This window comes from Atractosteus spatula, chromosome 7, assembly GCF_055471065.1.
Source record: "Atractosteus spatula isolate fAtrSpa1 chromosome 7, fAtrSpa1.hap1, whole genome shotgun sequence".
NCBI classification, from domain to species: domain Eukaryota; kingdom Metazoa; phylum Chordata; class Actinopteri; order Semionotiformes; family Lepisosteidae; genus Atractosteus; species Atractosteus spatula.
This window is the reverse complement of record NC_142712.1, coordinates 42,437,999-42,464,426: the sequence shown is the minus strand read 5'-3', so window position 1 is coordinate 42,464,426 and position 26,428 is coordinate 42,437,999. Positions and strand designations below refer to the sequence as shown.

Here is a 26,428-nt window from a genome sequence, read left to right as displayed (position 1 = left end):
ATTAATAACCCTCTGTGAATTATTCACAGGTGTAAAACTGGAAGCCTGCAAGGTTACCACGGGGTCGCGGATACAGTAACAGGAGACAGCGCCGCGGCTCCAAAACTGCTTTTCTGCTGCGCGCCCGGCCATCTGTCAGCGCTTGGTAGCGGTTTACGCACAACCCTTCTCTGTGCCTGTGGGCTGTGGGGTCGGTCCCCACAGTGGCGTCTTCAAAGGCGGTTTACAATCTGCGCCCTTCGCCCAGTCGCGGAGAGGAAGGTCAGTTAGTGACAGAGCAGCTGACTGGAGACGGGAGAAGACATCCCGTACCGGCAGGCACCGGGGCCTGCTGTTTGTCACTGCGGCGATGTCAGCCACAGCCTGTATGCGGGAATTGAAAGGAGCGAGGGACCAGTTAGAGAAGAAGAAAAGGAAGGGCGGTTTGGAGTGGGGGGGGAGCAGGAGACACCCATAAACGCAAGGAGAGAGCAAAGCCTTCGAAGAGCGGTGGGGGACCAGTCACCCCTCTGGTGTACCCCTCTACGCCTCTCTTAAATGACTGAGCTGAGGAGCATGCTGGCAGTTTCCCTGTCAGAGAGAGAGGCCCAGCAGCCTTTCTCAGAGGAGTTCACACGTTCTGCTGTGCCATGGCCTCTCACCAGGGCCCAGGCTGTGTGCTGCGCAACCTGATTTTGTATTAGAAGTGTACCTCCGCAGGCAGCCAGGCCTGCAGGACCCCGATCCATTCAGCCTTACCGCTCAGCTGCCCCCAGAGATGTGCACTGGTGAATTATTGATTTAACAGTACTGTAAGTGGTGGTGGACCAGTCCCTATGAACCACAGTTTCCAGTCTCTTGTCCCAGGATGGTGTCAGGTGACATTGTAATGTAGTAGGTGTCAATGGTCAGGGGAAATGCTAAGTTTAGTATAGTGTCCTAAAGTGCTTCTATCTTCTCCTGTGGAAATCTTTCTGCTAATATTTAATTTATCTGTGGGGAAGAATTCTATTTTGTTTCTCATTTAAGCACACAACCCGAATATTACTTCACAGCAATGTTGCGGATAGATGGTGTGCAGCGTTATGCTGCAGAGTTTTTATACAGAGTATTTTCCAAGCAGTCATGAAAACTACATATTGGAGCCGTCATAGATGCAATGTTTCTCTCTGGAAGCGTTTCTTCTTGTTAAGGTTTATAAAGCCTCTTCCTTCTTTTTTTTTTCTTCAGCTGCTTTGACATTTTCAATCGATGCACTGAACAGATAGAAACCGTCGCACGGCCTTGCTCCCAGCACAATAAAGCAGCTGAGAGATTCCGCTGCGGTGGTTTATCAGATACCGCAAACGAAAGGGGCTTTGATCCTAAAGTCGCAGCTTGCTGCTGCCACCAAGCGTGATAAAAAATAAACTGTTCTTCGTACGCAGCCCGGCGCTCACGAATTTATTATCATTGGGAACAAGCAATAGGTTTTTTCCATACTGAAAAGAGAAGACAAAAAACACAACGTTTCGGCCGTGGAGCCTTCTTTATTATCATCAACTTGGTTCCGCGTTTTTTTTAGAAGGGCGTTGCTTTATCCTAGCTTGTTAAAGCAACGTTATAGCGAGGAATGTTATTGCCCTTTAATGATGTTAATATATAACAGATAAAACCACTCGTTTGAAGCCTTGCTCTCGTGTTTCTATAAAACTCCACGTGCCAACCAGTTTCCGCAGGATGACGAGAATCGTGTTTAAGTGTTCGACAGATGTGATGACGTCATGCGGCGAAATCAAGCTCTTTCAGTTCCAGAGCTCTCAGTTACACAACCTACTGCCGACGCAGCTGACCGGACAAAACATCTGGACTTCCAAGCGCCAGCATACGGAGACCAGCCTGTGAAGGAGCAATAGTGGCGATGCCTAGCTTCCAGATGTTACAGTGCGCAGCCACAGCAGTAACGAGTTTTATGCCACATTTTGGTTTCGCACTCTTCATAAATGTGCTGCAAACGCTCTGCTTAGGGCGGTTTTGCAAAAGTTAAGAGATTCACGAAGCTCGTTGTGTATCATTAATGTCAAGCAGCAGCAATGCAGCAGTAAATCCTCATTTTGATTGCTGTGTGAACAGCGCACCGTGTTGCAGAACAGATATTACTGCTCTGGACCAGGGGGAGTGGCCTGGTAAGACTTCTCGTGGCTTGAAGGAATGTACTACACACACAGGCTTTTATTTAATCAGTGTCCGTGCCTGCTCCATTTTCTAATGGCCATTTATCTTCTGCTGCATCTCTTACTGCTGGTGTTTCTTGTATGTGCTTACTTTATCATGTGTTATCCTTATAACTGATTTATTTGAACCATTTTACACCTGTTAAGCACATTGAAATGCTACGTTTAAAGACGGTATATAAAATAAAGTTTTTATTGGTGTTGTTATTATTAGAAGGCCCCACAGCTGTGGACAAGAGTTACAGAAGAGCACAGGAAGTAAGCGTGACAATTCCAGAACTGGAGTGTAAAACTGAAGTCGCTCGGCCGAGGTTTTTAATATGTTCATCACCGACACGTTTTTGTTCCTTCTGCCGCCCACGCCACTCTCGCAGAAGCACATTTTTCTCTTTGTCAGTCTTTGACGGAAAGGATATGTAAGCACCACCTGCTGGTGGTTGGTACCAGTGTAGTTTTTAGCCTATTTCCTTCTGAAATGCCAAATTCCAGTTCCTTCCAGTTTAAAAGCCCAATACTGCCACCCCGTGGAATTGATGGGAAAGAAGAGGGAGGACCAATATCTTCCCTCAAATACCCCGTGAAACCACGTTTATTGTCGAGCCGGATAACACCGATACTCGAAATCCCTTGATAAACTGTATATTCAGTGTTACAATTGGAATAATTGAATAAGCAAGAGAACTAAAATCTGCAGTGTTTTGCTCGCTTTGAGTTCGTCAAGCACTCATCTCTCGTCGCCATAAATGTTGTGTATCTTAATAGAGAGCCGTTCTTATATTATTTTAACTATTTTATTAACTACACAGATCCCGCCCTTACACCATATATCCCCGCCTTCTGTTCTCTCGTTCTGTTGTCTCGCGATGTCTACTCACTATACTACAATTTCCTTAAACTTAATGAAGACAAAACGGAAATTCATATTATTCGCACAAATAGTAATAGAAAAAATATGAACTTATTTAGGAAATCTGGATCCACAGAATAAGTGTGTAGAAAGAAACCGAAGTATTATTCTTGATTCGGAGAGAGTTAATTCTCACATTGAAAATGTCACTAAGACCGCTTTCTTTCACCTGAGAAATATTGCAGGTTAGACCTCCTTACGCTGGTCTGCAAAATGCTAAAAGCGTTGACGTTGATGTTTTTGTTTTCTCGATATTAGACTAGTGTAATTCACCGGACTACCTAAACAAATAGGCTGCAGCTTGTTCAATATGCAGCAGCCAGGGTACTTACAGGTACTAGGAAGAGGAATGTCACACCTATCATTAGACTGGCTACCTGTGTCTTTTAGGATACATTTTAAAATTCCGTTGTTGGTTTTTAAAGCTGTAAACGATTTAGCACCATTATACCTATCTGATCGCCCGGTCATCTGCAGCACATTCCAGAGCGATCACTCAGATCGTCTAGTGCTGACTTGTTTCACGTACCTAGAATGAAACGCAGAAAAGTGGTGAAGCAGCCTTTTGTTTTTATGCAAGTAAAGTCTGGAACACACTACCACTACCTATTCCACAGGCAGATTCAGGGAGTAGTTTTCAGAAGTAGCTCACATTTTTTAAATTACGCTTTTAGATAATATTTGACTTCCTGTTAGTTTTTTTAAATGTTTGACATTTTATAGTGATATTTTATTCTTTTTAATTATCTTTTACCTTTTTATTTTTGCAACTTTTACTTTAATTCCTTGTCGTTACTCTTTATGTTTTGTATTTCCTGTTGCTATTATTATTATTGCCATTCAATTTATTTTATGCTTTTATCTTATATTTACTATTTTTGTTATGTGTTTGTATCACGATAGTTTGTTTGCTCTGTAAAGCACCTTGAGCCGCATTTTAATTAATGAAACGTGTTATATAAAAGTATTTATTATTATTCTTATATGTGACTGGGGATTTCTCCTTCAAACTAAAAACCAAGCAAGTTTGCTTTATCTGCCCGAGTCCAAAAAGTTCATCCTCAAGACCGGAGCCTCCAAACTAATTCGGACACTACGGCTCAAGCAGGATCTCGGGCGCCTGGCAGTGTTGTCAGTAAGTTCCCTGGGGCAGCGCGACACAAGGACCAATCCACATCGGCGCTCCAGAGGCGCAGAGACTTTTATTGAAGGCAACGCACAGAGTACAGCACACCCACACAAAGCTCGCACAAAGCTTCGGCTGTAGATTTCATCAAAAGTAAAAGACAAAGGGATTCAAACAGAAGCTTCGCAGACATGGTGCAGAACACGAACCCTGAGCAGCAGGAAGGCAGCCGTGCATTAGCCCCTGGCGTTTCCTCAACCTGTTAATTCTGCACCGCAGGCAGCCCGGCTCTACAACACAACCCGCTTTCCCCTGAGCGCTTGTCGGCTCCTGTTAGGCACACAGTCATTCAAGCGGCGCTCAAGCAGCGAATTTCCGAAACCTTGGCTTTTCATCTGATCCTTTTCACCACATCACTGCTCCATTTCAGCAGAGCGAACGGTGGAATTTAAAAAAGCCCACTACACTTGCTCAGTCCTGATCAACTCCAAGAGCCAGAGGGCCGCATCTTCAGCCAAAACGTGTGGGAAAAAAAAAGAAAAGGCAATCTTAGTGCTGTGAAATCAAACCCCCACAGTTCCACTGCAGGGAGTGTTTTATCTTCTCAGCGGTTCTGTGCCACACATCGTAGCTAAAATGAGCCACACTGTCGGGAGAAAAACTCCGCCTGTGGTGCACTCAGGGCAGTCACAGACGTTTGACACACAGCATCCTGAATTCTGGGGGATCCCATACAGAACCCCAGCTGGACTCCACACCCTGGAAGCCCGGCGGGCCAGTGTCACAGCACGACCCTGACATTGCAGTGCACGTGCACCATGATTGCACGGCTTGCCGCTGCTTGTGAGATGTACTACCACACCGATGTTCGCTTGACATGCCCGCACTGTATTCTGCACTTGTCATTGTACACTGGACACCACAGTCACTGTCTGCAAGGGGCCTACATTACACAAAGAACCTATCCCAGCAGAGAAACATGCTGCCGGACTTGGATGTGTACAATACCCAGGTGTTTCCACATTATTTGCATCCTGTCCCTGTGGGGAAAAAGGTAAGTGAGTCACAGGTCCAGTCTTTCTTGGACAAAGACCTGGACAATTCTTCATGTTACAACCCATCATCTAAAAAAAATACAAGGGGTTCGTGACGACATTCCACAACGAGTGAATTAACCTGAAAACAGTGCTGATCAGCTGCTCCCAGGTCAGATCACACCAGCAGCAGCAGCTTTTGACTTAAAACTGAGAAGTACCCCCATCTGGACAGGTCAGACGCAAAGCAGGCTCATTAAGACAAACATAGTCAAACCATTTAAAATGGGATTGTGGAATCTGCTCGATTCACATTCAAAACATGTTGGTTTATGAAGGTTTTATTCACTCTCATAGAGCCTACAATTTAAACGTCACATTTAAAATAGGCAGGCCATTCAAACCTGCACAGACAGCAATGTTACCATCTTGTATCTTGATCTCATCAGATCTCAGGAGCCAGGCAGAGCCAGTCCGGTCACTATCGAGATGGGTGACCTTGTAAAGTAAAAGCACTGTGTAAAAAGCAAGGGATTATAAACCAGTCAATCACTCTATCCTCTACACCTTGCTTAAGAAATTCTCTCACTGAAAACACCACTACTCCTTTAGGTCTGAACAACAAAAAATAAAGGTCAGTTGTTTTAGCAGAGCATTGAGCTACAGTATGTCTGAGGAAAGAGTAAGAGGAAAAGACTTTGCTATAAATGAGGGTTATAGCTAAATCATAGCTAATATAATCATTGCTTGAAAGTGCCGAAGGGCTGTAAGCAGTGTCTCCAACTGGTCTCCGTGCAGGCGTACAGTCCGTCACACACAGAAGTTTGAAAGAGGGCCTGAAAAACCTGTGCAAACTGAAAGTACAGCGGTATACAGACTCGCGGGCAGGCAGTGGCTATTTAAAAACTGGAACAGATATACAATCTGAAACAACTGAAAAGAAACAAACCCAGATGGCATAAGCAGACCCTGGCGCAGCTAGCATTACGTTATGCAATAAACCCTGTGCCAACTACAGTCATCTCCCTACATTTAATATTTTAATAATAAATTGGACAGTTTGGTCAGTTTAACCCACAACCACACACACACACACACACACACACACACACACACACACACACATCAGTGCAAGAGTAGCACTGAATCTGGGAGGGAGAGGGGTGTGTCCCCTCCAGTCCCGCCAGCAGGGCTGGCCTGGCCTCCTGTTCCATCCTGTAGCAATGTTCCCTTCACTTAATGAGCCTCTAACTTCTTAATCAACACAATGACTTCACCGCCTTATTACTTCATTAATGTAATGGTTTAACAGATGCTTGGTCACTCACTTGACTCTTAATTATTTAAAGTTATCAAAATAACTAACTGTAATTGATGACTGCCGAGAGGAGACTGGAACAAAGGGCTCGAACGTAGACCCACGCTGGGATGGAACAGGGACCGCCGTACCCTGCGCAGACAGTCAGGTCAGGTGGTGAACTTCTTTTTTGGTAGGTAGGCACTGGTGATCTGGTTCATGACGACCAGGGCAGGGAAGAGGGGCAGCAGTATGAAAACGTACCACACCACCCCTTTGATGATGCCCTGGAACCAGTCTGTGAACATGCCCGTCACCAAGGTGACAGTGGCCAGCAGGTAGGCCACTAGGCCGCAGGTGGCATGGTAGAGCTTGAGCCGGGCCACAGAGGAGATCTGCAGCACCTTCGGGAACAGCAGGCAGAGCCCACACAGCGCCTGGCACCCGGTAGCCACCAGGGTGCCCACGCCGATCAGGCTGTGCCAGGAGGTGAGGTGGGGCAGGCTGGAGACGTTCTTGCTGGCCACGATGAAGCCCAGTCCTGTCGCGCCGCCGATGACCACCAGGGCCTGCAGGAACCAGTGCACCCGGATCTTGCCCTTCCGGGACTTGAAGCAGAAGGGCGAGCCCTCCGGGGAGAACAGCAGGATGCCCTCTGTCATGCACAGGCAGAACTGGGACCAAGGACAGACAGAGAGAGACAGAGGAAGGGGACTCAGTTCAGGTCATCACCTCCCCACCGTGCTCGCTGTTTCTGCAGCGTTATGGGGCAGTTTGATTATGGATTGTACCAATTACAATTATAAAACTGATGCGTAAATAACTTTACTTTCCAAATCTGCAGGAACCTGAGGACTTAAGATTCTCAGCATATCCTGCAGGTCTGTGGTTTTTTCAAGGCCAGGAGCCAGGAATCAGTAACCTAACTGCTTCACAAATCCAAGCGTCCTCCTCACAGTTCATCCCAGGGACTCTAGACGGAGTCCAGTCGCATGCTCCTGTATGCTCCCTCCAGCACAACAGCAGATTGTAGGGCAGGGTCACGGGACGAGAGAAGCTCAGAAAGACACAGAAGGGTTCTTACAGCTCAGCAACATGAAACAAGGCCAAGACATGCTTAGACAGCGATTCTAAATTGAGCATGTGGCAATATCACTAAGAAGAGTCAGGTTTGCTAAATTTCTTGACACAAGAAAGAAGTGTTGTGAAGATACTCTTAACTATTTCTGTGGGACACCTCACACCTGAAACCTGTCACAGAGATTTACAGTACATCGATCACAGAACTGTGGTGGGTTAAATGAAGGCTTGGACTGAGACAGCCAAGGTAAGCGATGTAAGAACATAGTCTGTCACATTGCAACCGTGCACACCTGCCCTGAATCGCACTTTTCTCTCTTCTTCCCATCCTCTGTCATAATCAGGTTTTTCCTCAGATGTGCTGACGGATTTAAACAGTGCCCTGCGGCAAAACCAACTGAGGAAAAAGACACGAGCCGAGGGATAATACTAATCCTCTCTGTTCTAGAAACGTACCACTATGTACACTGTTCCAGTCTAAAGCGTAAGTACAGGACTGGACCTGGGACAAGAACAGAGGCTGTGTTTTAATAGCAACATACCGCATAATCCCAGTCCTCCCTGCAGGCAGGCAGGAGAAATCCCAGTCTAATCTGGGCTAATCCTGTGACACACCTTCTGTACTGGGAAGAGCAAAGCCGTGCCCATCCGGGGCAAGAACAGCCCAAGTCTCTGCCTGCTTTTTAAATTTCTTTATGGTGGTGAGGCAGCAGAATTTAGCTCATGCCTCTCAGGCATGTCCTGGAAAGACAAACCCTGACCAGATTCCTAGGAATCAAAGCTCTGGCTGGGAAAGGAAAAGCAGTTTTATTTGGAGAAGGACAGGAAGTTCAAACACTGTCAGCAGAAGGATCCTACCATTGTGTTGACAGACATTTAAGGCAGAACTGGTTAGAGAAACCTCATGCGTGTTTCAAATATCAGAAAATTGAATTCACTACATGAAGGAAGAAGACAAAAACCATCTGAAGAGAAGAATCATATATTTCAAATATGGCAGAGAACTCAGATGCACAGAAAAAAAACCAGCACAGACATCTCTCTTGCATAAGCCCTGGCACACTGTGCTCTCTGTAGGAGTCATCAGTCATGCTTCCTGGAGCCTCCAAACAAACAAACTCTGAAAAGAAACTGATTCGCAGAGACAGCTGCAGAACAACGACTCCCCCGTTCCTGCTCTGTCATCCTCCATCTCTCCAGCTGAGCCACAATGGACTGCCTCTCCTCTGCAGGCAGCATCCCAGTCTGGGACTCTCCTGTCTTTAGTCCCAGGACAGCACTGAAGCCCCTGAATGAGCCCTGCACTCTCTTATGTGCAACAGGCATTCCTGGCTCCCCCTTTCCTGACAAAACCTATTGAAGAAACACAGTGTTTTTGCACTTTTCCTCCTGGTTTTAGCCACATCCCACAATATCTCTTGATCTTCATCATCAAGAACAAGAACCTGCAGATGTTGGGGTCCCTAGGACCAGTAACAGGACTATAGGAGTGAACTGACTGGGGAACTGGACCGGGTCTCCGAAAGTGAACAGAACAGAGCAGCCGAGACTCTTTTTGACAGGTGAAGGGTGTATAGATCACTGGTGCCCGAGTCCTGTCTTTATGAGTCACGGGCCAGCAGCAAGTCCTGTGAAGCAGGACTCCTCAAATCTGGCTTTCGAAAGGAAGGGTTCAGCAGGTTTCCTAATTCTCCTGCTATCAGCAGCACCACAGGACCTCAGAAGGAAGGGGAAATTAGCTCAATTAAGACTTAAATGGACTAATCTCACCCTCTTGCACAGGTCTGAAACTGCTAATGATTTCAGGAGCCACTCTCAAAACCATTACCTGCTCCTGCCCTTGGGAAACTGTCAAATTGGATCTGCTGTGCACAAAATTAGTCCAATTATCTCATGAAAAACTCAGGAGGAATGAAAAAGAAAGGACGTTCTGGCCCTGGAGAACTGGAGCTCTGCAACACCGATGTAGAGAGTAAAGGACATGAGTAAAGGAGTAAAAGGGATGTTACCACACGCTGAGCTTCCTTTGAAATAACTCTACAAGCATAAAAGGTTAGAGATACTTACTGCTAGAGCCATGCACGTGGGGTGCCAGGAGAAGAGACCTGGAGGAAAAGAAAAACAATGGAACAAGCAGCAGGGCCCAGCGGGTACTGCACAGCAGAATCACTGCAGCAGCCCCTCTCACGTTTCACATTAACCCACGACACCCGCCCCCACCCCACACAGCCATCCTAGCTCGACTTGACTCTCGCCGCAGGCCAGGGGGAGACCAGCCGAGTCGAGACCCAGCCTGCTACCATTATTACCTTGTGCCCGTTGTCTCAGAGGGGTCACTGACTGGCAGTAAAGATCTGTATGTAATAACGCTAGACTACAAAAATAAATCTTGTTAGCCACTGTGATGTTACATTTGAATTGGGCATTCTAATTTCAGAATAATACAAATATTGAAATACACTAATAATAATAATAATAATAATAATACATTTTATGGTTAAATAAACGGTATGAGTGATAACAGAATCTTCTGTGGTACACAGTGCTGTCTGTTATGCTCACAAACTCTAGACTTGCACACCTGTTATTTTTCTGTATATTACGTGTGTTTATAAGCGCTCTTCAAGAATCGTCTTTCAATGACATCATGATTCAGTTTACACTGTACCCCCAAAACATGTACAGATCAAGACGGGGTGGAAAGAGCACACAGCTGTACAACAATGACGACGTTATGATTTTCAATAATTCATGCGCTCCGTGTGTGTGTGTGGGGGGGGTGTCTTTTGTCTTGTGCTGCCGATCTGTCTCAACCAACTAACTCGTCGTGACTGTGATCGTTTAGCATTTCGCTTTGTTCAGAGCGGCTTTTACATTTTAATTTGAAAGCACAGGAGGCTATGTTTGACTGCTTTAATGGAGACAGAATGCATTATTGCTAATCAAAGATTAACTAAAAAATAAAATGTACGTTAAAGTAAATTCATGAGTGAAATGTAAACTTTACTAGAATACACTACGTAACTACACTGGGAGTACGTTATTAAAGCCCCGAGGGTCTGCCACAAAAACACTTCAATTTATGCCTTCTTCTGCCTGAACGCTTAAAAACAGACATTTCCGTTGAATCTACATGACGAGCCAAACAACAAGGAAGGAATGAGTATCTTGGAGCAGTAATAAGCAACTGGATTTTCTACACAGTATTTGAGCTCCGAAACGCAAACGGACATTGGTTTCTCGGGTAGTTCTGGAAGTTGTTCAGCGAGCGCGCTTTTACGCACCGCAAACCCAGCGAAACCAGTTCAGCCAGTTACAGGAGTTGTCAGCATTGCACACCCGAGACTCGGTGGATTCATAAACCGAGCGATAATACTGAACCAGAGATCGGGAGTTTGGAAGACGAATGAAAAGGGCAATTTAAAATAAAACTTACTGGTCCCAGTGCGGGATAGCAGCGTCACGAATACCGTGAAGCCCAGGGCGACGACGTGCGCGGTGATCACCGACACCTTCCTCAGCCAGGCGTACAGCCAGAAGTCGCCCATGCCCAGCCCTTCCCCAGCCGGGCTGTACTGCCCGCTCACCTGCATGGACGCGGACACGGAGCAGTTACAGCCTGCTCTGCATCCGAGCAGGCAGGGGAGCTGTGCGCGTCGCCCGTCTCTTGGGCCACAGGGAGCAGCTACATCTGCCCCAGTCTCTCAGGCTGGTCTGCTGTTTCGCTTCGTCTCCGGCTTCAATCGCTTCGCTGTGTTGTTTTAATTCACCTCTGGGGCCTGGACTCACCGCCGGACTGCTTGCTTCACCTTAATGTAGCCAGTCGCAGCTCAGGAGCTGCCTCTTCTCAACAGACACCCCTACAGGAAACGCTACTGTCGGAGGCGGACAGCATTGTGCCCCGATTTTTCTACAGTCTGCTTGCCTGTGTGAATGTCAGAGCTATTGTCAGGCTTGAACAGAGGATGCTGCGAAACAACAGATCCCCACCACACAGCGCCTCTAAACTCGGAGGGACGCCAAAGCGACAGTTTCTCTCCCTCGCCGATCAATCCGAGCTCTTAAGTAGGCTATCTTTATATTTGTAGTCGCCTCCGTCCTGCGACTGCTGAACAACCTCCTTCTGCAAATTCCTGCCTCTCAGGGGTGTCTCTTTACCCCCCTCCTCTCTCCGGCTACGGCGTGTTCGCGCCTGCTGGGTCTTTGCTGAGCTACTTTCTGCGTACCTGACACACAATCCCTCCATCAGGTGGCAGTTTGCATCCACTTCCTGGATACGGGTGGGAAGGGCTGGCGAGGTGACATCTCGTCTCGGCCGCTGTTTTTAAACAGCGACGTCACAGTGAGCGCAGGAGCGGCCCCAGCGCTAGAGACATCTGCCGACGACATTCGTATCCCCCCCCATCCTCCCCCCGGCGAGACGCGCGTGTCTGGGATCCTCTCGCAGGGAAGCATCGTCTGCGATTCGGGATTCAGTGCTCGATTTTGGTTGCGGCTGCGTTAACATAGACGGCAGGTCGGAGGATGTTGGAACAGATCAGTTCGAAGACGACTTCGTCCTTAGCCATTTCCCACTTAATACAAATGCAATTAACAAATTGACTTGTTTACAAAGATATTGTTTCTTATATTTACTTAAAATCAATCATGTCCAGGATTAAACTCCGACATACACTTAACTACGGTAATTCTCGTTCTTTGTAGGTGGCTGGACATTAAAGTGACTTTTGAAATAGAAACGTTTTCCAACTGCTGTGGTATGATTTTGTCTCTGCCCTGAATATCACTGAAATTATTAACGGCAAAATGTATTTCCAGGAAATACATACACTTGCTCAGAAACATGGCCTTTGGGAGATTGCTGCGACCATGAGGACTCCTCACTGTGGTGTGAAACATGCTCGGCATGCTGGACCAGCCGAGATCCCAGATCTGTCCAGGATGCCCGCAGCCCACTTTATTCTCTTCAGATGAGGTGGGATGTTCAACCGCGAAGGAAAACAAGGACCACTTCAACATCTTTAATGGCAATCTTTCAGGCCAGGGAGTGATTTGAGAATTCAGGTGCTCCTGAGGGGGATGTGTCCCTGCCGGTTTCCTGAACTCACTGCGGTGTTCGGGGTGGGTCATTGTGGAACACGACACAACAGTTTCATGAGGTCTGTAGAAACGCAGGGCTGTTAAATCCAGCTATGTTAAAGGGGGAGAGGTTTCTAAATTACACAAAAGGACAGATTCATATGCTTTTAGGATATTTTAATCCATTTTTTATTAAGTCAACTTTTTGTTTAGCAGCATAACAGGTAAATCTTGAGGTATTTTCTATATTTAGAAAGAAGTCATCTCACACAACACCATTCACACACACGTGGACACACACTCCCACTCACTCTCATTAGCACACACACAGACACTCTCGCCCACCCACTCGCAAGCACACAGTCCCAGGGCCCCTGTCCACACACAGACACTCCCGCTCGCAAGCACACAGTCCCAGGCCCCTGTCCACACACAGACACTCCCACTCACAAGCACACAGTCTCAGGCCCCTGTCCACACACAGACTCGCCCACTCACAAGCACACAGTCCCAGGCCCCTGTCCACATACAGACTCGCCCACTCACAAGCACACAGTCCCAGGGCCCCTGTCCACACACAGACACTCCCACTCACAAGCACACAGTCCCAGGGCCCCTGTCCACATACAGACTCGCCCACTCACAAGAACACAGTCCCAGGGCCCCTGTCCACACACAGACACTCCCACTCACAAGCACACAGTCCCAGGGCCCCTGTCCACACACAGAAACGGGTCGTCTCCTGGTGGCTCGAAAGGCAGGCACTCTCAGTGATGCAGGTTCGGCTGATTAAAAAAAAAGGAAAGCACGATTAGCTGTCATACTAAACCGCTGTTTTGCATAACAAAAACCTGGGTCTCGAGTGCTGCCGAGCTCTACGCGCCCTCCCACAGCACGCCTGTCAAAAGCCTGGGGCCCAAGGAAACAGGAAACCCTGAAATTCTCAGCCCCCAACGCCTGTTGGGACTTCATTTCTCAAAGTCACGGAACAAGAAGAGTAACGTTGCGGCTGCTGCTCCAATACATTTATGAAATCTGCTGATTTTTAATCACTAAGTGATATGCATATTCAATTCTCAGCCCAAACGAGGACTATACTACTTAAGGCTAGCGAATAATTAAAAAAATATTCTAGGTTAGTCACTCCTTGTCGGGGTTTGTCCCCTGATCAGGGTTAACTTCAGTGGGATCTTGCCTGCTGGCTCTGGTACACCCACCTTCTGTGCGCCCAGTTTCCTCTCCAGCCCAGCGGCGAGGCCCCCCCCTCCCCTGCCATCTTTCTTCCACGGGAAGAGGCTGGCATGGGGGGAGTGGGGTGTGCGGTGCGGCTTGTGGGCCCGGGGCTCGGCGGGGGAAGGTGGGGTGCCACTCTTCCGTTTCTTGCCCAGGCCCTTGTGGTCGTAGCTGACGGCCTTGCTGTGCATGCTGGGACTAGCCCCCCGACCCCGCGAGCTAGGGTCTGGGGGAGGGGCTTGCCGAGGGGGTGGAGTTCCACGCCTGGTCTGGCTGGGCGAAGAGGGAGGCTCTGGCGGGGGGCGTGGCTTGCCTGGGGAGAGGGACCCATTGATTGGTCCGTGGTGGGAGGGGGCAGTCCTTGCGGGGTCTTCCGAGGACACTGATACGGGAGTCCGGCCCCTCCCCTGAGCCACACAGTTCCTCTCATGGCTGGGGGGGTCCTCATTGGACAAGGGAGGCCGTTGCCGTTTCCGTTTCCTGGAGGAGGTGACGTGCTCCGGGCTGGGCCTCTCCTTCTGGCGGGACGGCTTGCTGGCTTTGCCAGCAGGCGTTGGGGCCCGGCTGGGGCCCGAGGGTGAGGGGGTGTTGGCCGGCAGCGGCGAGGTGATGGACTGCCCGCCCCCGCCCACGCTGTCTGGGGGGCCGCAAGCCGTGCCGGGGCTGGGGGAAGCTGCTGGGCATGGCTGAGGCCTGGTCTCTCGGGCAAAGGCAGAAGACGTCAAGCAGGAAGAGGAAGTCCGGAGGGGAGAGGCGCTCGGAAGGCTGGCGCTGCTGGCAGGAGCTGAGGAATTCCGGGGCGAGAAGGTGGGAGAAGATGAGGCAGGGTGAGGAGCCGAGGTACGCGGTGACTGCAGGTCTGCTGCTTGAGGTATTTTCCTGCCAAGATGGGAAAGGAAAATCAAGGATTAACCCGACATGCGCTAGCAGAGCTCGCCCACCCATACAGAGGCATTCAAGAACTGGGAGACAACTTATGAGGCCATAGCATCTGTTGCTTTTCATTTATTTTGCTGTACATCATCTTCAGTCAAAACCCTATCTACAGAGCTTTCTGTAGCCTGGAGGGAATTATGCCTTTAATCCAACTAATTAGGTAACTAGACCAGGCTGGAGCAGGGAGCCAGAGGACCCTGCGGCGCTGCAGTAACGGAGTCCGACACCCGGAGACGGAGCGAGGGGACTCACTTCCACAGGTGCGAGTTGAGGTGCCGCTCCACCATGCTGCTGAGTGCGGCGCGCAGGCGGTGGAGCCGCCGGTCGAAGGTGAAGATGCCGCGGCCCAGCGCGTGGCTGCCGAACGAGCAGACCTGCGGGCAGGTAGACCGGGACAGGATTAGGACAGTGCCTGTGGGCGCTGCTGGGCACGCCGCCTGCCCAGAATGACATTCACAGGATCCGCCCCACGCCGCCCACACCACATCTGCGCCCCAGGACCAACATCAGCCACCTGCTTGACCTTCTTCATCTGGCCCTGCGCTGGCTGATGCTCAAGACCTCCCCATCTACTGTGTTGCACTTCCTGCTGCTGCAGTCGTACTATGTGCAAGTGGGAGCTGTATTCAAGTGGCCGGGGGCTGATCCCGACTATCTCCGGGCTCCCAGTAACCTGAACACAGACTAGTCCGGCCTGGCAGCGTGCGCGGGCGTACCCCCAGTGGCTTGGGATGCCAGGGGCTGTAGCTCCAGTCCGACGGCTCCTCCGGCCCCTCGCCCTCGCTCTCCTCGCTGGACAGCCGGCTGTGCTGGGGGGGTGACATGGGCTCCGCTCCCTGTGGCTCCAACCCACTGCCGTCCTCCTCAGCCCCACTCTCCGAAGACGCCCAGGACCTGCGGAGACCCGGCACACCCTGTGTCAGCGCCGGGGCGCACCGCATAGCCTGCCACACACACCGAGCAGCCATGGGAGACGGGCAGGCCTACCTGGGCGCTGTGCAGTTGGCGAGCCTGCCCCGGCCATGCGGGGCTCCCAGTTGAGGACCGGGGGTCTCCGGGCTGGGCACGGCCCCGCTGGGTCTCTCCCGGACCGGGGCCCCCCTCTCCCGGGTCCGTGCCCCATTCTTCAGCTCTGCCACCAGCAGGTCGAAGCTCTTGGTCCGGCCCGGCACTTTCCGCCGCTGGTGGATGGAATGGATCTGAGCAGGGGGAGGGAGACAGCTGGAGGAGAAATGTCCCAGCTCCAGCGGAGCAGGAGAGGGCCCGACTGGGGTGCGAGAACATCTGTCACAGTCCGACTAGCCACGTGGGGGGAGAGGACACCCTGGTATCGCCTGACCGTTTCCATAACTCAGTGAACATGGGCTCCCAGTAACCTGAACACAGACTAGTCTTTGTTTCCCTCCCCGTCTCTCCTTCATGAGTCACTGAGCTCTCCTGTCCAGTAGGTCCGGAGTGGGAGAGAACGGACCACAACAAATGAGTGACCAGTGCAAACCGCACAAGCAGGAAAGTGAGAGAAACTCACAGGGAGTGAGGGAGGGAAAAGGCAGATCTCCTTTCACAGCCTGAGGGACCGAGCGTGAGCTTCTAAATGCTTGCAAATGTTCTGATAATTGTTACTGCTTCGGCCAAGTGTCATTTATTGTCCAGTTAAGCTCTTTTAACTGACAAGGCGGGAGAGGAAGAGGAGGAGCGTGCTTACATTACAGGTGAGCAGTCTGGTGCACAGCTTCTTCCTCTCGGGGTCCATCACCCCACAGTGCTTGTCCAGGTCACACTCTTTCCCTGGAACAGAAATGGCACCCAGGTCAGTCTCAGCAGCAGCACACAGCTCCTCCACGCTGAAACGAGCCACCCTGACAGCCAGGACTCACTGGAAGCCTTCTTGTAATTCTTCTGCCCACTTGAGAGGGCGCCCAGGGTTTCGGGCGTCCGATTGGGCTCCCCTCGCCGGGCAAGCTGTTTCTCCAAAGGTGGGGTTCCCTTGGGTGGCGTGTCTCGGGGACTGGGAGACGGGGAGGCCTGGGGAGACTCCGGAGGAGGGGGTGGCTTCACACTGGAGCTGTCAGGCAGAGACACGGACGACTGCTTCTCTGAGGACCCTGCCGATGTAAACAAGCTGGAGAAGGAGAGAGAAGCCAGGGAAAGTTTATTGCACTTCCGTTACCACAGCAAGAAATTCCCAATCCCTGATGAACTCAGCGGAGGAATTCTACCCCCTTTTTCCAAAGGCTTTTGTAAATAAATGCAAAACAAAAATACATAGTATTTTCAATATGCTGGTGAATTCTATTGTCTCAACTGCGCGTCTCTGCCACACTGCGTTGTCAAGGAACCTGTATAATCCAGTGCTCTGGCCAGGACCCTTACCAGCTTCCCTCCCTTTGCCCCTTGGCGTTCCTCTGCTGGAGCACAGGGGGGTGGGGCTGCGGCGGGGCTCGGGGGGGGGCCGCCCCTTGTGGCCTGTCCCGCACAGCTCTGGGCGTCCCGTGGAGAGAGGGCAGGTGCCCGGGGCGTGATCGATGTGGGGGCGCGGTGGGGGACAGCTGCAGACGGCTGTAGAGCTTGCCGAGCGGTCCGTGCCTCTTCTCTGGGACCGAGAGGAGGGGAAAGACAGGGAGCGTCAGCAGAGGCAACGAAGAGCGACACCGCCCACTCCGCCGGTCAGGCACAGAACAGGCAGCTGGCACACCGGGCGCAGGTTGCCCACGTGCCACCTGTACTGCCATGCACGGAGCAGTCACACCAATCACACACACCCCAGGCCCACTCCCACTCACCACAGTGCTTCTCGAAGGCCTGAGGCTTGACCACCTGGCTGCAGTGACCACACACCACCAGGTAGAAGTCATCGTGTGCCGGGCAGTGCCCGAAGATGGACATGTCTAGGAGAGAGAGGAGAGAGAGTCACTCAGCCTGCAGCACTATTTCTTACCCTTTTCCAAGACGCACTCACATAAATACACCATACCCTCCCCTCCCCACACACAGGTCAGTCAAGCCTGGGAACGTTATTAATAAAACCGAAAGGGCATGGCTGCCTTAGGCTGGCAGAAACTGACAACAGTGAAATACTGCGCATTATTTGCAATAACTGGTGTTGGACTGACTTTTTTACCCCTTTGAACTCATGTTCACCTTTGTCTCTGCAAGCATCAGATTCCTCTTTTCAAATATTTCTGTTTTTCCCTCTCCCTTAGCTATTGCAGTGAGCCGGAAATTTGCAGAGCAAAGACAACAGCCCTGTGGCCAGTGGTATATTTTTATTTTGCCACTGAAAATGTTCTGTCCCAAAACACAGTTTGAATCAAGAGCCAGAGCATAACAACAACAGCTACTCCCCAGTCTGCACTCTCCTGTGTCTGTGACCTGGTGCACAGCAAGAGGGAAAAAGGGAAAGAAATGACTTCCTTCTCCTTCACACAACTTCCTGTCTGCTCTGTGCCTCCCTCCCCACACTCCACCTCACAATTCACTCTCAGCCCGTCTTATGCGCGTTCTCCAAACACGCAGTACCACACTTTGGCGATGTCACATCTGAAACAGTATTTCACCAAGTCATTTCTCTCCAAATTCTACGACACATCAAGGGGCTCAAGCCACACCATTTGAGAATCGCTGCCTTAGCTAACACTACCACAGAAAAGAGCCCCTCCTCCCCAAGACAAGTGCCTGGGCCAGCACCATGAATTCTAAAAAAGGGAACAGTAGGTATTCTTCCATCTAAAGTCAAAAAACAAACCATTACCGACTGTCATTCTGACTAAAAGGTACATCCTTTAAAAACAGTAAACTTTTTAGTCTTTAATAAACAATTTGAACTTTTTTTAGGGACAGCCCTTGTGCAAAAGTGGTCATACTGACGGATGAACTGGTTAAAAATAATTTTGCTGTACAAAATAACAGAAAAATACTTCCCCCCCCACTATTACAGAGTGGTGAACACGGCTGACCAAAGCTGGGAATGTCGTGGATCACAAATGATCACAGGCTGTAACAGTTAAAGAGCTGGATTGAGTGTCACACTCCCTAATAAGGGAGCTTAAACCCTGAACGGATTTACCTTCACTGCCAATAAACCTCATTGACTAAATTTATGAAGTCACAAGCTGGCTGCTGCTCTCCATCTTTAGGCGATTTATGATATTAAGGAAGAGGGAATGAGTTGCCAAGTTGTCTGCGTTAGTAGGGGGAAGTGCACCCACAGCCCTGGTGCCATCAGCTCACTGAGACAGGGCCCATCAATAGAGACGGCAGGCAGGCAGGCAGGCAGGCAGGCAGGCAGGCAGGCAGGCACATGGGCTGCTGCAAGCATCTCTCACCGACAACGCCTGCTGTCTGGGGCAGAGCAGCTCATTCTCTCCTGCCTCCTCAGCACCGGAACAGGGCGATTTTATGCCCATTTACCAAAGAGTCAGGCCTCAGCACAGGAGGCAGGGGGAGGAGACTGAGACACTCCCCAACATGTGCCTTGTGCCACGCTGGAGGGTCCCACCTCAGTGGGGGATCCGAGAGGGGCAGGCTTCCACCTTGCTTTGTTGTGGCGTTTTTCTAATCCTACCGACTTTCCTACCTGGATCTGCCACTTTAACAGCACCACAAGAAAAAAGAGTCAGGTCCCCACAGTGACCCTCGCCAATACACTTCAGAGCACTGTGTGCAGTCAATGCGCTTCCTGGTTATTCTTGCACATGCACCAGAAAAAAAATGCACCATAAAGACATTATAACCTCACCACTAACAAAACTGCTAGCCAGATTCTCTAATGGCACCCTTCTGAATTTTTGAAAATTTTTATATCTTTATAAGACACGTACATAATAATCCATGCAAGGTTTCCACTACTATTTAAAGTCTTGTGCTTACCCAAGGAATTATACTTGAGCTTCAACTCTTGGTGAAATGAATGCTTTGCCACCTATCCCCTTGCATTTTGCAAAACCGGTTCTTGTTCATTCGAATTTTCCTTTGACACTTTCCAAACACATCCGTTCCTGACTGTCTCTTGGGCCACAGACAGCGACAGCCAAGTCCTGCAGTTTCAACACTGTCTGCACATGCCTGCAGTGCAGTTTGGTCTCACTCCCTTCAAGGCAAATCTCCCAATCATCACCCAACTGGCCAATCGACAACATCCAATTAACCAATGAAATCAGTCCATCAGCTGAGCTTCTCTCCCGGGAGTTCTCGCTAGGGCAGTCTATGAGGAAGAACCTGGAGGTTCCACACCACACCAGACCACACGGGGGACGGCGAGCAGGGGCCCCTCATTATCCAGTGTTAGAGGAGCAATCTGCACTTAGACACTCTCATGGAGAGAAGAGGGAGGGACAGTGGGTGGACACTCCGCACATGTAGGCTCCCAGCTCCTACACCAGGCAAGAGGGGAAACTACACACAGCACTGTGTTATCCACTGGGAGAGATGCTTTACTTATAGAGCAAGGGACTACTATCTACTATCCTGTGTTATACCACAACCTGCTGAGCTGTCCAATGTTGTACACATCTTTCCAATCTGTACTGGACCATACTGCAACCTATTATTCCTGCTGCCAATATTGTGCAATGCCATCCTGTTCTGCACAGATGCTTTGGGAAAACCAGTGTGACACGTCACACCAATAAAGCTCACTGAGTTTGAGACGAGGAGGGGGGACAGCTAGAGAGGGTGAGAAGTGTGGAGGGAAGAGAGGGGGAGCGAGAGGGCACACAGACTACACGCAATAACAGGCAAGAGGGCTGGCAAACGCCACCGGCCTGACGAGGGCCAGCAGGAGCACAGACGGGAACAAAAGGACAGCTGAAGACAAGCAGAGCCCCGCTCACACAGCCGGAGAGCTCCATGAAAAGCACCACTCCCCAGCTCATGGCAACCCCCACACAGAGGGCCCCCCCATCCTGCTTCACTCTGGCCCGCCAGGCGGAGAGGGGGCGGGTCACAGCGCAACGTGTGCCGAACGTCTGAAACGCTGGAATACCGGAGCCCCTGGAACGGGAAGCGGACTGTGCAGGATAGCGGTTTAGGGCAGACGGCTCAGTCTTCTCCAAGAGCTGCACCGCCCCAGCCCCTCGCTCCCGACACCAGGCCCCGCGCAGACACCGCTCAGATTCACTCCCCCGAAGAGCCTGGGGTTCTGCCACCTCTCTCTCCGCTGTTCAACGCCCTCATTTGGTTTTATTTACACTTTAAGTGAGACCAATTTGCTTAACGAGGCCAATAAAAAGAAAATCCAGGTCGTCAGCAGCTGATTTTTTTTTTACAGAAACCTCATAAACCCAGCAGGAGCTCGAGGATGAGCGAGTCAGCACAAATCAGCAGTACCACTTCACAGGCGCCTGATTGCTCTGCAGCACCAAAGACTTTCCCCAAAATCTGGTACTGGTACTGCCACTTGGCATTAAGGGATGAACCCTGAACCGTCACATATAGGGGAAGCAACAGGGCAGATCAATTTCCTCACACTGTTCTGCAGCTCCCACTGGAGGTCCAGCGATGGTCTGTCCATCTGGATCCTAACATGGTTACCGCTGCCATACAAACAAGCACATGAACCCTGCCCCCCCACACACACCCAGCCCTGCAGCCGCCCACAGAGCCCCCCCACACACACCCAGCCCTGCAGGTGCCCCCAGGGCCCGCCGCACACACCCAGCCCCGCCCCGCCCACAGGGCCCCCCCACACACACCCAGCCCTGCAGCCGCCCCCAGGGCCCGCCGCACACACCCAGCCCCGCCCCGCCCACAAGGCCCCCCCACACACACCCAGCCCCGCCCCGCCCACAGGGCCCCCCCCACACACACCCAGCCCTGCAGCCGCCCACAGAGCCCCCCCACACACACCCAGCCCTGCAGGTGCCCCCAGGGCCCGCCGCACACACCCAGCCCCGCCCCGCCCACAGGGCCCCCCCACACACACCCAGCCCTGCAGCCGCCCCCAGGGCCCGCCGCACACACCCAGCCCCGCCCCGCCCACAAGGCCCCCCCACACACACCCAGCCCCGCCCCGCCCACAGGGCCCCCCCCACACACACCCAGCCCTGCAGCCGCCCCCAGGGCCCGCCGCACACACCCAGCCCCGCCCCGCCCACAGGGCCCCCCCCACACACACCCAGCCCCGCCCCGCCCACAAGGCCCCCCCACACACACCCAGCCCTGCAGCCGCCCCCAGGGCCCGCCGCACACACCCAGCCCTGCAGCCGCCCCCAGGGCCCGCCGCACACACCCAGCCCTGCAGCCGCCCCCAGGGCCCGCCGCACACACCCAGCCCTGCAGCCGCCCCCAGGGCCCCCCCACACACACCCAGCCCTGCAGCCGCCCCCAGGGCCCGCCGCACACACCCAGCCCCGCCCCGCCCACAGGGCCCCCCCACACACACCCAGCCCTGCAGCCGCCCCCAGGGCCCCCCTACACACACCCAGCCCTGCAGCCGCCGGGCCCCGCCCCCCCACACCCAGCCCCGCACCGCCCACAGGGCCCGCCCACACACACCCAGCCCCGCCCCGCCCACAGGGCCCCCCCCACACACACCCAGCCCTGCAGCCGCCGGGCCCCGCCCCCCCACACCCAGCCCCACATCCGCCGGGACTCGGCAGCGCTGCTGTGAGGGTGAGAGCCCAGCTCCGTGACCCAGTACTGCAGTGGATGTGAAATACAGTGGGGGGGTCATCCTTACTCAGAAACTCCTGGCAAAAGTGCAACAGGAAACCCAAGCTGTCACCCCGCAATGGAGGACCCCTGCTCTTGATGGTTGGACCAGCAGCTCTATGGACACGGGTGTGACCTCTGCCCGGGACCCACAGTCTCCTAAGGCACACGGCCAGCCCTGGCATTATTTTTATATTTGACACACGGGTCCCAAAACAAGACAGAATCACCTAGTTTCTCCTAAAAGCTTCCCATGGTCTCGGAATAGCCAACAGCCACCTATATAAGCGTCTGAGTCAGTCCCTGCAGCTTATCAACGATGTGGCTTGGGCGCAGGTTTCACTAGGGCTAGAGGGGCAAACAGGACCGCACGTACAGAGCAGTGTGTGCTTGTGGGCAGCGGTGTGTGTTGTTTTTTTATGACTGAGCGACCAAGAATTGGACAACTTATGCAGTTTCAATTTTACAAACCGCGTGAGCAATAAACATTCAAAAATAACGAGCCAAGCATTTGGCACTTACAGGACTCCCCTTAGAGAGGGCACAACACACTAACAATGGGAAGAGTTACTAAAAAGATACTTACATCCAACACACCTTCACAAAACACCAGTACGGTGCTGACATGAAGCTGCCCCTTGATGCTAGAGAGGTACCTAGCCCGCTGGGACACAGGCTGCTACTACCAGTGCCAGTAGTTAGACCGTCTGGGCTGCTTTGAAACAGCCGACAAGGTCTCTGCTACTTGAGCAAAACTTTCATTTCCAGCTCGGTGGTGAAACGGAAGAGAGCGGCGAGCGAAGCCGGTTTCTGCCTCACCTTCCTTCCTCAGGGTCATGGCCTCCTGCCGCTTCCGCCCGGACTTGCCGCACTCCTCCACTTCGCCCCCGCCTTGACAGACAAGAAGACACCCCCCACCCCCCCCAAAAACAAACTGCGTTAGTAACTGCAGCAGCCAGCAGCCGAAGTGATTCAGGCTTTGCCCACGATGTTGCCAAACCCAGTGATTCAGTGAAGTGAATCAACACCGTTGAGAGAACGGATCTCATTTTCATTAATTTTGGGAAAGAAGTCTATTTTCCACAGAAATGTTGAGGCACGACGCGCACGAGAAAAAAAAAACCCCATCGCCAGCATGCGAGCGAGCACCAGTGCTGAACACATTTTAAGAGGCTGACGGCTCTTTCACACTGTGCGACTCGGGACGTGCGGAGACGCCGACTCGTGTTTCCTGCGGGTCGGGGCACACGGGGGAGATGGGTAGGGCTTGAGGGCTGCAAATGGAACCGCTCAATACCGCACTTCTGGACCGGCTCCGGTACCACCGGCCGCCTGCACGACCTGTATTACAGCTTTCACAGCCGGCGGGTTTTTAATATAAAGGGGCCAGAAAACTTAACAAGAGGGTGGAGGCAGGACGAGGCTCTCTGGAGGGACGTCTCCACAATGCGAGGCGCACACGCGCTCTGCCCGCACTCGCACAGTTGCGGGCGACCCCCCCAGCCCACAGTGAGACAGAGACACGGCCGCTCTCTCGGAGCCGGTGCCGGAGCTTGGACTGCACACTGGCTTCCTTTTGGTGGAAGCCTGACAGAGCTGGGCAAGACCACACAAATGTGCACGTCTCCCTCCATACAAACACTAGCAGTCCCCACTGCTCTGGGCACCGGCTCCCCCGCCTCCTCCTCCTCCTGACTTCGGACACCCCCAGCCCAACTCCTCCGGCTCCAACACCCTCCAGTGACTTCTGACCCAGAGAGGGTCAAACCGCCTCCTCCCATCTCTCGCCACGGCGTGTGGGACCTCGGGGATGTGCGATTACATTGATATATTTAACAGCCATCTCGCAGATGCTCAATAAGCGCTAGGACCCGGGACAGCTGCTGAGCCCGTCGGGGCAATACCTAGCCAGCGCTAGGACCCAGCGGGTCCTTTGTTTGGGTTAAAGTCACAGGATGCCGCGCGTTTTCCACAAAAAGAAACTTCCACCGAAACCTCGGCGGCGTGGAAACTGGGCTGTGCTCTCGCCGAGGAAATCACTCACCTTCCGATGCGGGCAAGGCCGCCCTCTCCACCCAGGAGCTCCAGCTCTGGCCTGCGAAATCATCGAGACTGGGAAACCGCCGCTCCAGAGCAGCCATTACTGCCGCTGCGCGTTCACGCACCGCCATCACCGCTGTGCGGGCGCGCCCCTTACGTCATCCAGCGCGCCCCCGCCGCCGGCAGCAGCACCTGCGTGCGCGGGCACGGGCAGGGAGAGGAGGAGAGAGGGACGGGAGGTTTGTGGAGATGTCTGCTCTCAGCTAATGACGTGCGAGAGTGGGTAGACATCGACACCCTATCGCGTTTCGCTCTCGGTCACCCGCTGTGTCAAGTCTGGCGTGGAGACAGACGTTGCTTCTCCCTGCCAGAAATGAACTGCAAGTAACACGACAGGCGATCCTGCTCTCCAGGAGTGCTCCCAGAATTCCCCGGGAGCTGAACATCTTGCCTCCACTGTCAGAGCATCGCCGTCTGGCATTGCCTGTCTCTCTACCCAGAGGCGCCTTTAAAGTGTTTCATTTATCAAAAATAGAAAGTCACTGTGGGTTTTCATGCGTGAAGTCTAGACATCATCACGACAAGCCCCTGTTCCCCAGTTCCCCCGGTTGGCAACTGCGAAGAAGTACGGCTTCATACTCATGCACGTGTGCACAATATATTGATATTGAATACAGCAATAAAACAGTGGAAGCTGATTTTATTTTAGATTCGTGGTTGCGCTTAACGGGTTAATGATTCCTGGAAATCAGCGCGTATCCGATCTGTCGTGGAATGTTTATTTAAAACTACACTTCCCATCATGCACTTAAAGTCGAGGCACCAAACTTCCGGAACAGCATTAGGCTTCATTCTAGCAGCTTGGCATCATTGCTTAAATTTATTTTGGACGAAGATTTACAAAATATATTAAACGGCAAATAGTTAAAAAGTTATTTATAGAATTCCCCGTTTCTTTTCTTGGAGCACCAAGCCTCAGCTTAAAATGACAAACATTCAAAACAGGAAAACAGCCCAAACATCAGGTTTTTTTTTAAATCTGAAGATTCACTTTGTTTCAAGTGCAGCCTGAAAATCAACACTGAAGGGTTCTACGACGTCATTAAGAGCACTGCCCTCCCCAACAGCAGCTGCAACTTTCCGGAAAACTCTTTTGATTGTTTGACTCTTTCTAGGAAACTAGCTGAAGACTCAGTTTTAACCCTCACATCCCACTTGCCCTTAGCAGCACAAAGAACATCTGTGGGTCCAGACAGGTTTAATATTGAACACACATCTATTATTTAGATCATTAATTTTGAATTGAATTTTGAACACAATATGAGAATAACAAAGCAAATGAAGCATTCGCCCATGTTGCAACCTTGCAGTTGATAACGATTAGGATTGAGTTGGCTTTATTTCCAGCAGCAGGACTCCTGAGGGCTCAGGTGACTCCTGTCAACAACTTCCAACTTCCTGATACTTGAATGAGGCACCACACCCACACACTAGTGTTGTCCGAGACACCCTCTCGACCTGGTCTTCGCTGGAAGACTTCCAGCTGAAGGAGGTTTCCAGAGCACACTGCGTCATCTCCTCTTGTCCACGCCCTCTGTATTCTGCAGTGTTAAACCGTTGGAAATCCATGTGCATGCACTGCATAAGGCTCTGTTCTGTAGACAAATCTTTTGGTTGTTACCTCCCCTTGCTGCCCCGGGCACAGGAAAAGCAGTGAGGCTGTCGTAAAGCTCAGAGGTTGGTGTGGAACAACCGAGCACACAACTCAGCAATGCCCTCTTTCCCTAGGGGAAGAATAGGAGGGACCCTTCATTTTATGCAGAGTGAAAAACTGTCTGAATTCCTTGGCAACAC

General features: G+C 51.7%; 2 protein-coding genes across 2 annotated transcripts; both read right to left on the bottom strand.

Moving 5' to 3' along the window:
• Nucleotides 1–4,282: 4,282 nt before the first annotated feature.
• Nucleotides 4,283–11,978, bottom strand: cyb561d1 (cytochrome b561 family, member D1). Its single transcript, XM_088920294.1, has 3 exons — nt 11,073–11,978; nt 9,704–9,741; nt 4,283–7,230 (listed from the first exon to the last, which is right to left on the bottom strand). The coding sequence occupies exons 1-3, from the start codon at nt 11,227–11,229 to the stop codon at nt 6,727–6,729; spliced, it is 699 nt and encodes a 232-aa protein (XP_088776420.1). The 5' UTR covers nt 11,230–11,978; the 3' UTR covers nt 4,283–6,726.
• Nucleotides 11,979–12,880: 902 nt separating this feature from the next.
• On the bottom strand, nt 12,881–24,705 carry LOC148831038 (ataxin-7-like protein 2). The gene is made up of 11 exons (XM_088920293.1): nt 24,579–24,705; nt 23,354–23,425; nt 17,668–17,772; nt 17,258–17,477; nt 16,762–17,006; nt 16,590–16,672; nt 15,872–16,083; nt 15,601–15,778; nt 15,137–15,258; nt 13,933–14,827; nt 12,881–13,500 (listed from the first exon to the last, which is right to left on the bottom strand). Exons 1-11 carry the CDS (start codon nt 24,703–24,705, stop codon nt 13,483–13,485), a joined length of 2,277 nt encoding a protein of 758 aa, XP_088776419.1. The 3' UTR covers nt 12,881–13,482.
• Between the last annotated feature and the right edge of the window lie 1,723 nt (nt 24,706–26,428).

What these genes read in the sequence shown, in the direction of transcription:
- LOC148831038 (XM_088920293.1), bottom strand. Translation starts at nt 24,705, where the DNA reads ATGGCGGTGCGTGAACGCGCAGCGGCAGTAATGGCTGCTCTGGAGCGG. An exon ending in CATGACCCTGAGGAAGGAAG is followed by an intron (nt 17,773 to 23,353) that starts GTGAGGCAGAAA and finishes TCTCTCTCCTAG; the next exon opens with ACATGTCCATCTTCGGGCAC. An exon ending in CTCAACTCGCACCTGTGGAA is followed by an intron (nt 14,828 to 15,136) that starts GTGAGTCCCCTC and finishes CCATCTTGGCAG; the next exon opens with GAAAATACCTCAAGCAGCAG.
- cyb561d1 (XM_088920294.1), bottom strand. Translation starts at nt 11,229, where the DNA reads ATGCAGGTGAGCGGGCAGTACAGCCCGGCTGGGGAAGGGCTGGGCATG. An exon ending in GCTATCCCGCACTGGGACCA is followed by an intron (nt 9,742 to 11,072) that starts GTAAGTTTTATT and finishes CTTTTCCTCCAG; the next exon opens with GTCTCTTCTCCTGGCACCCC. An exon ending in CCACGTGCATGGCTCTAGCA is followed by an intron (nt 7,231 to 9,703) that starts GTAAGTATCTCT and finishes CCTTGGTCCCAG; the next exon opens with TTCTGCCTGTGCATGACAGA.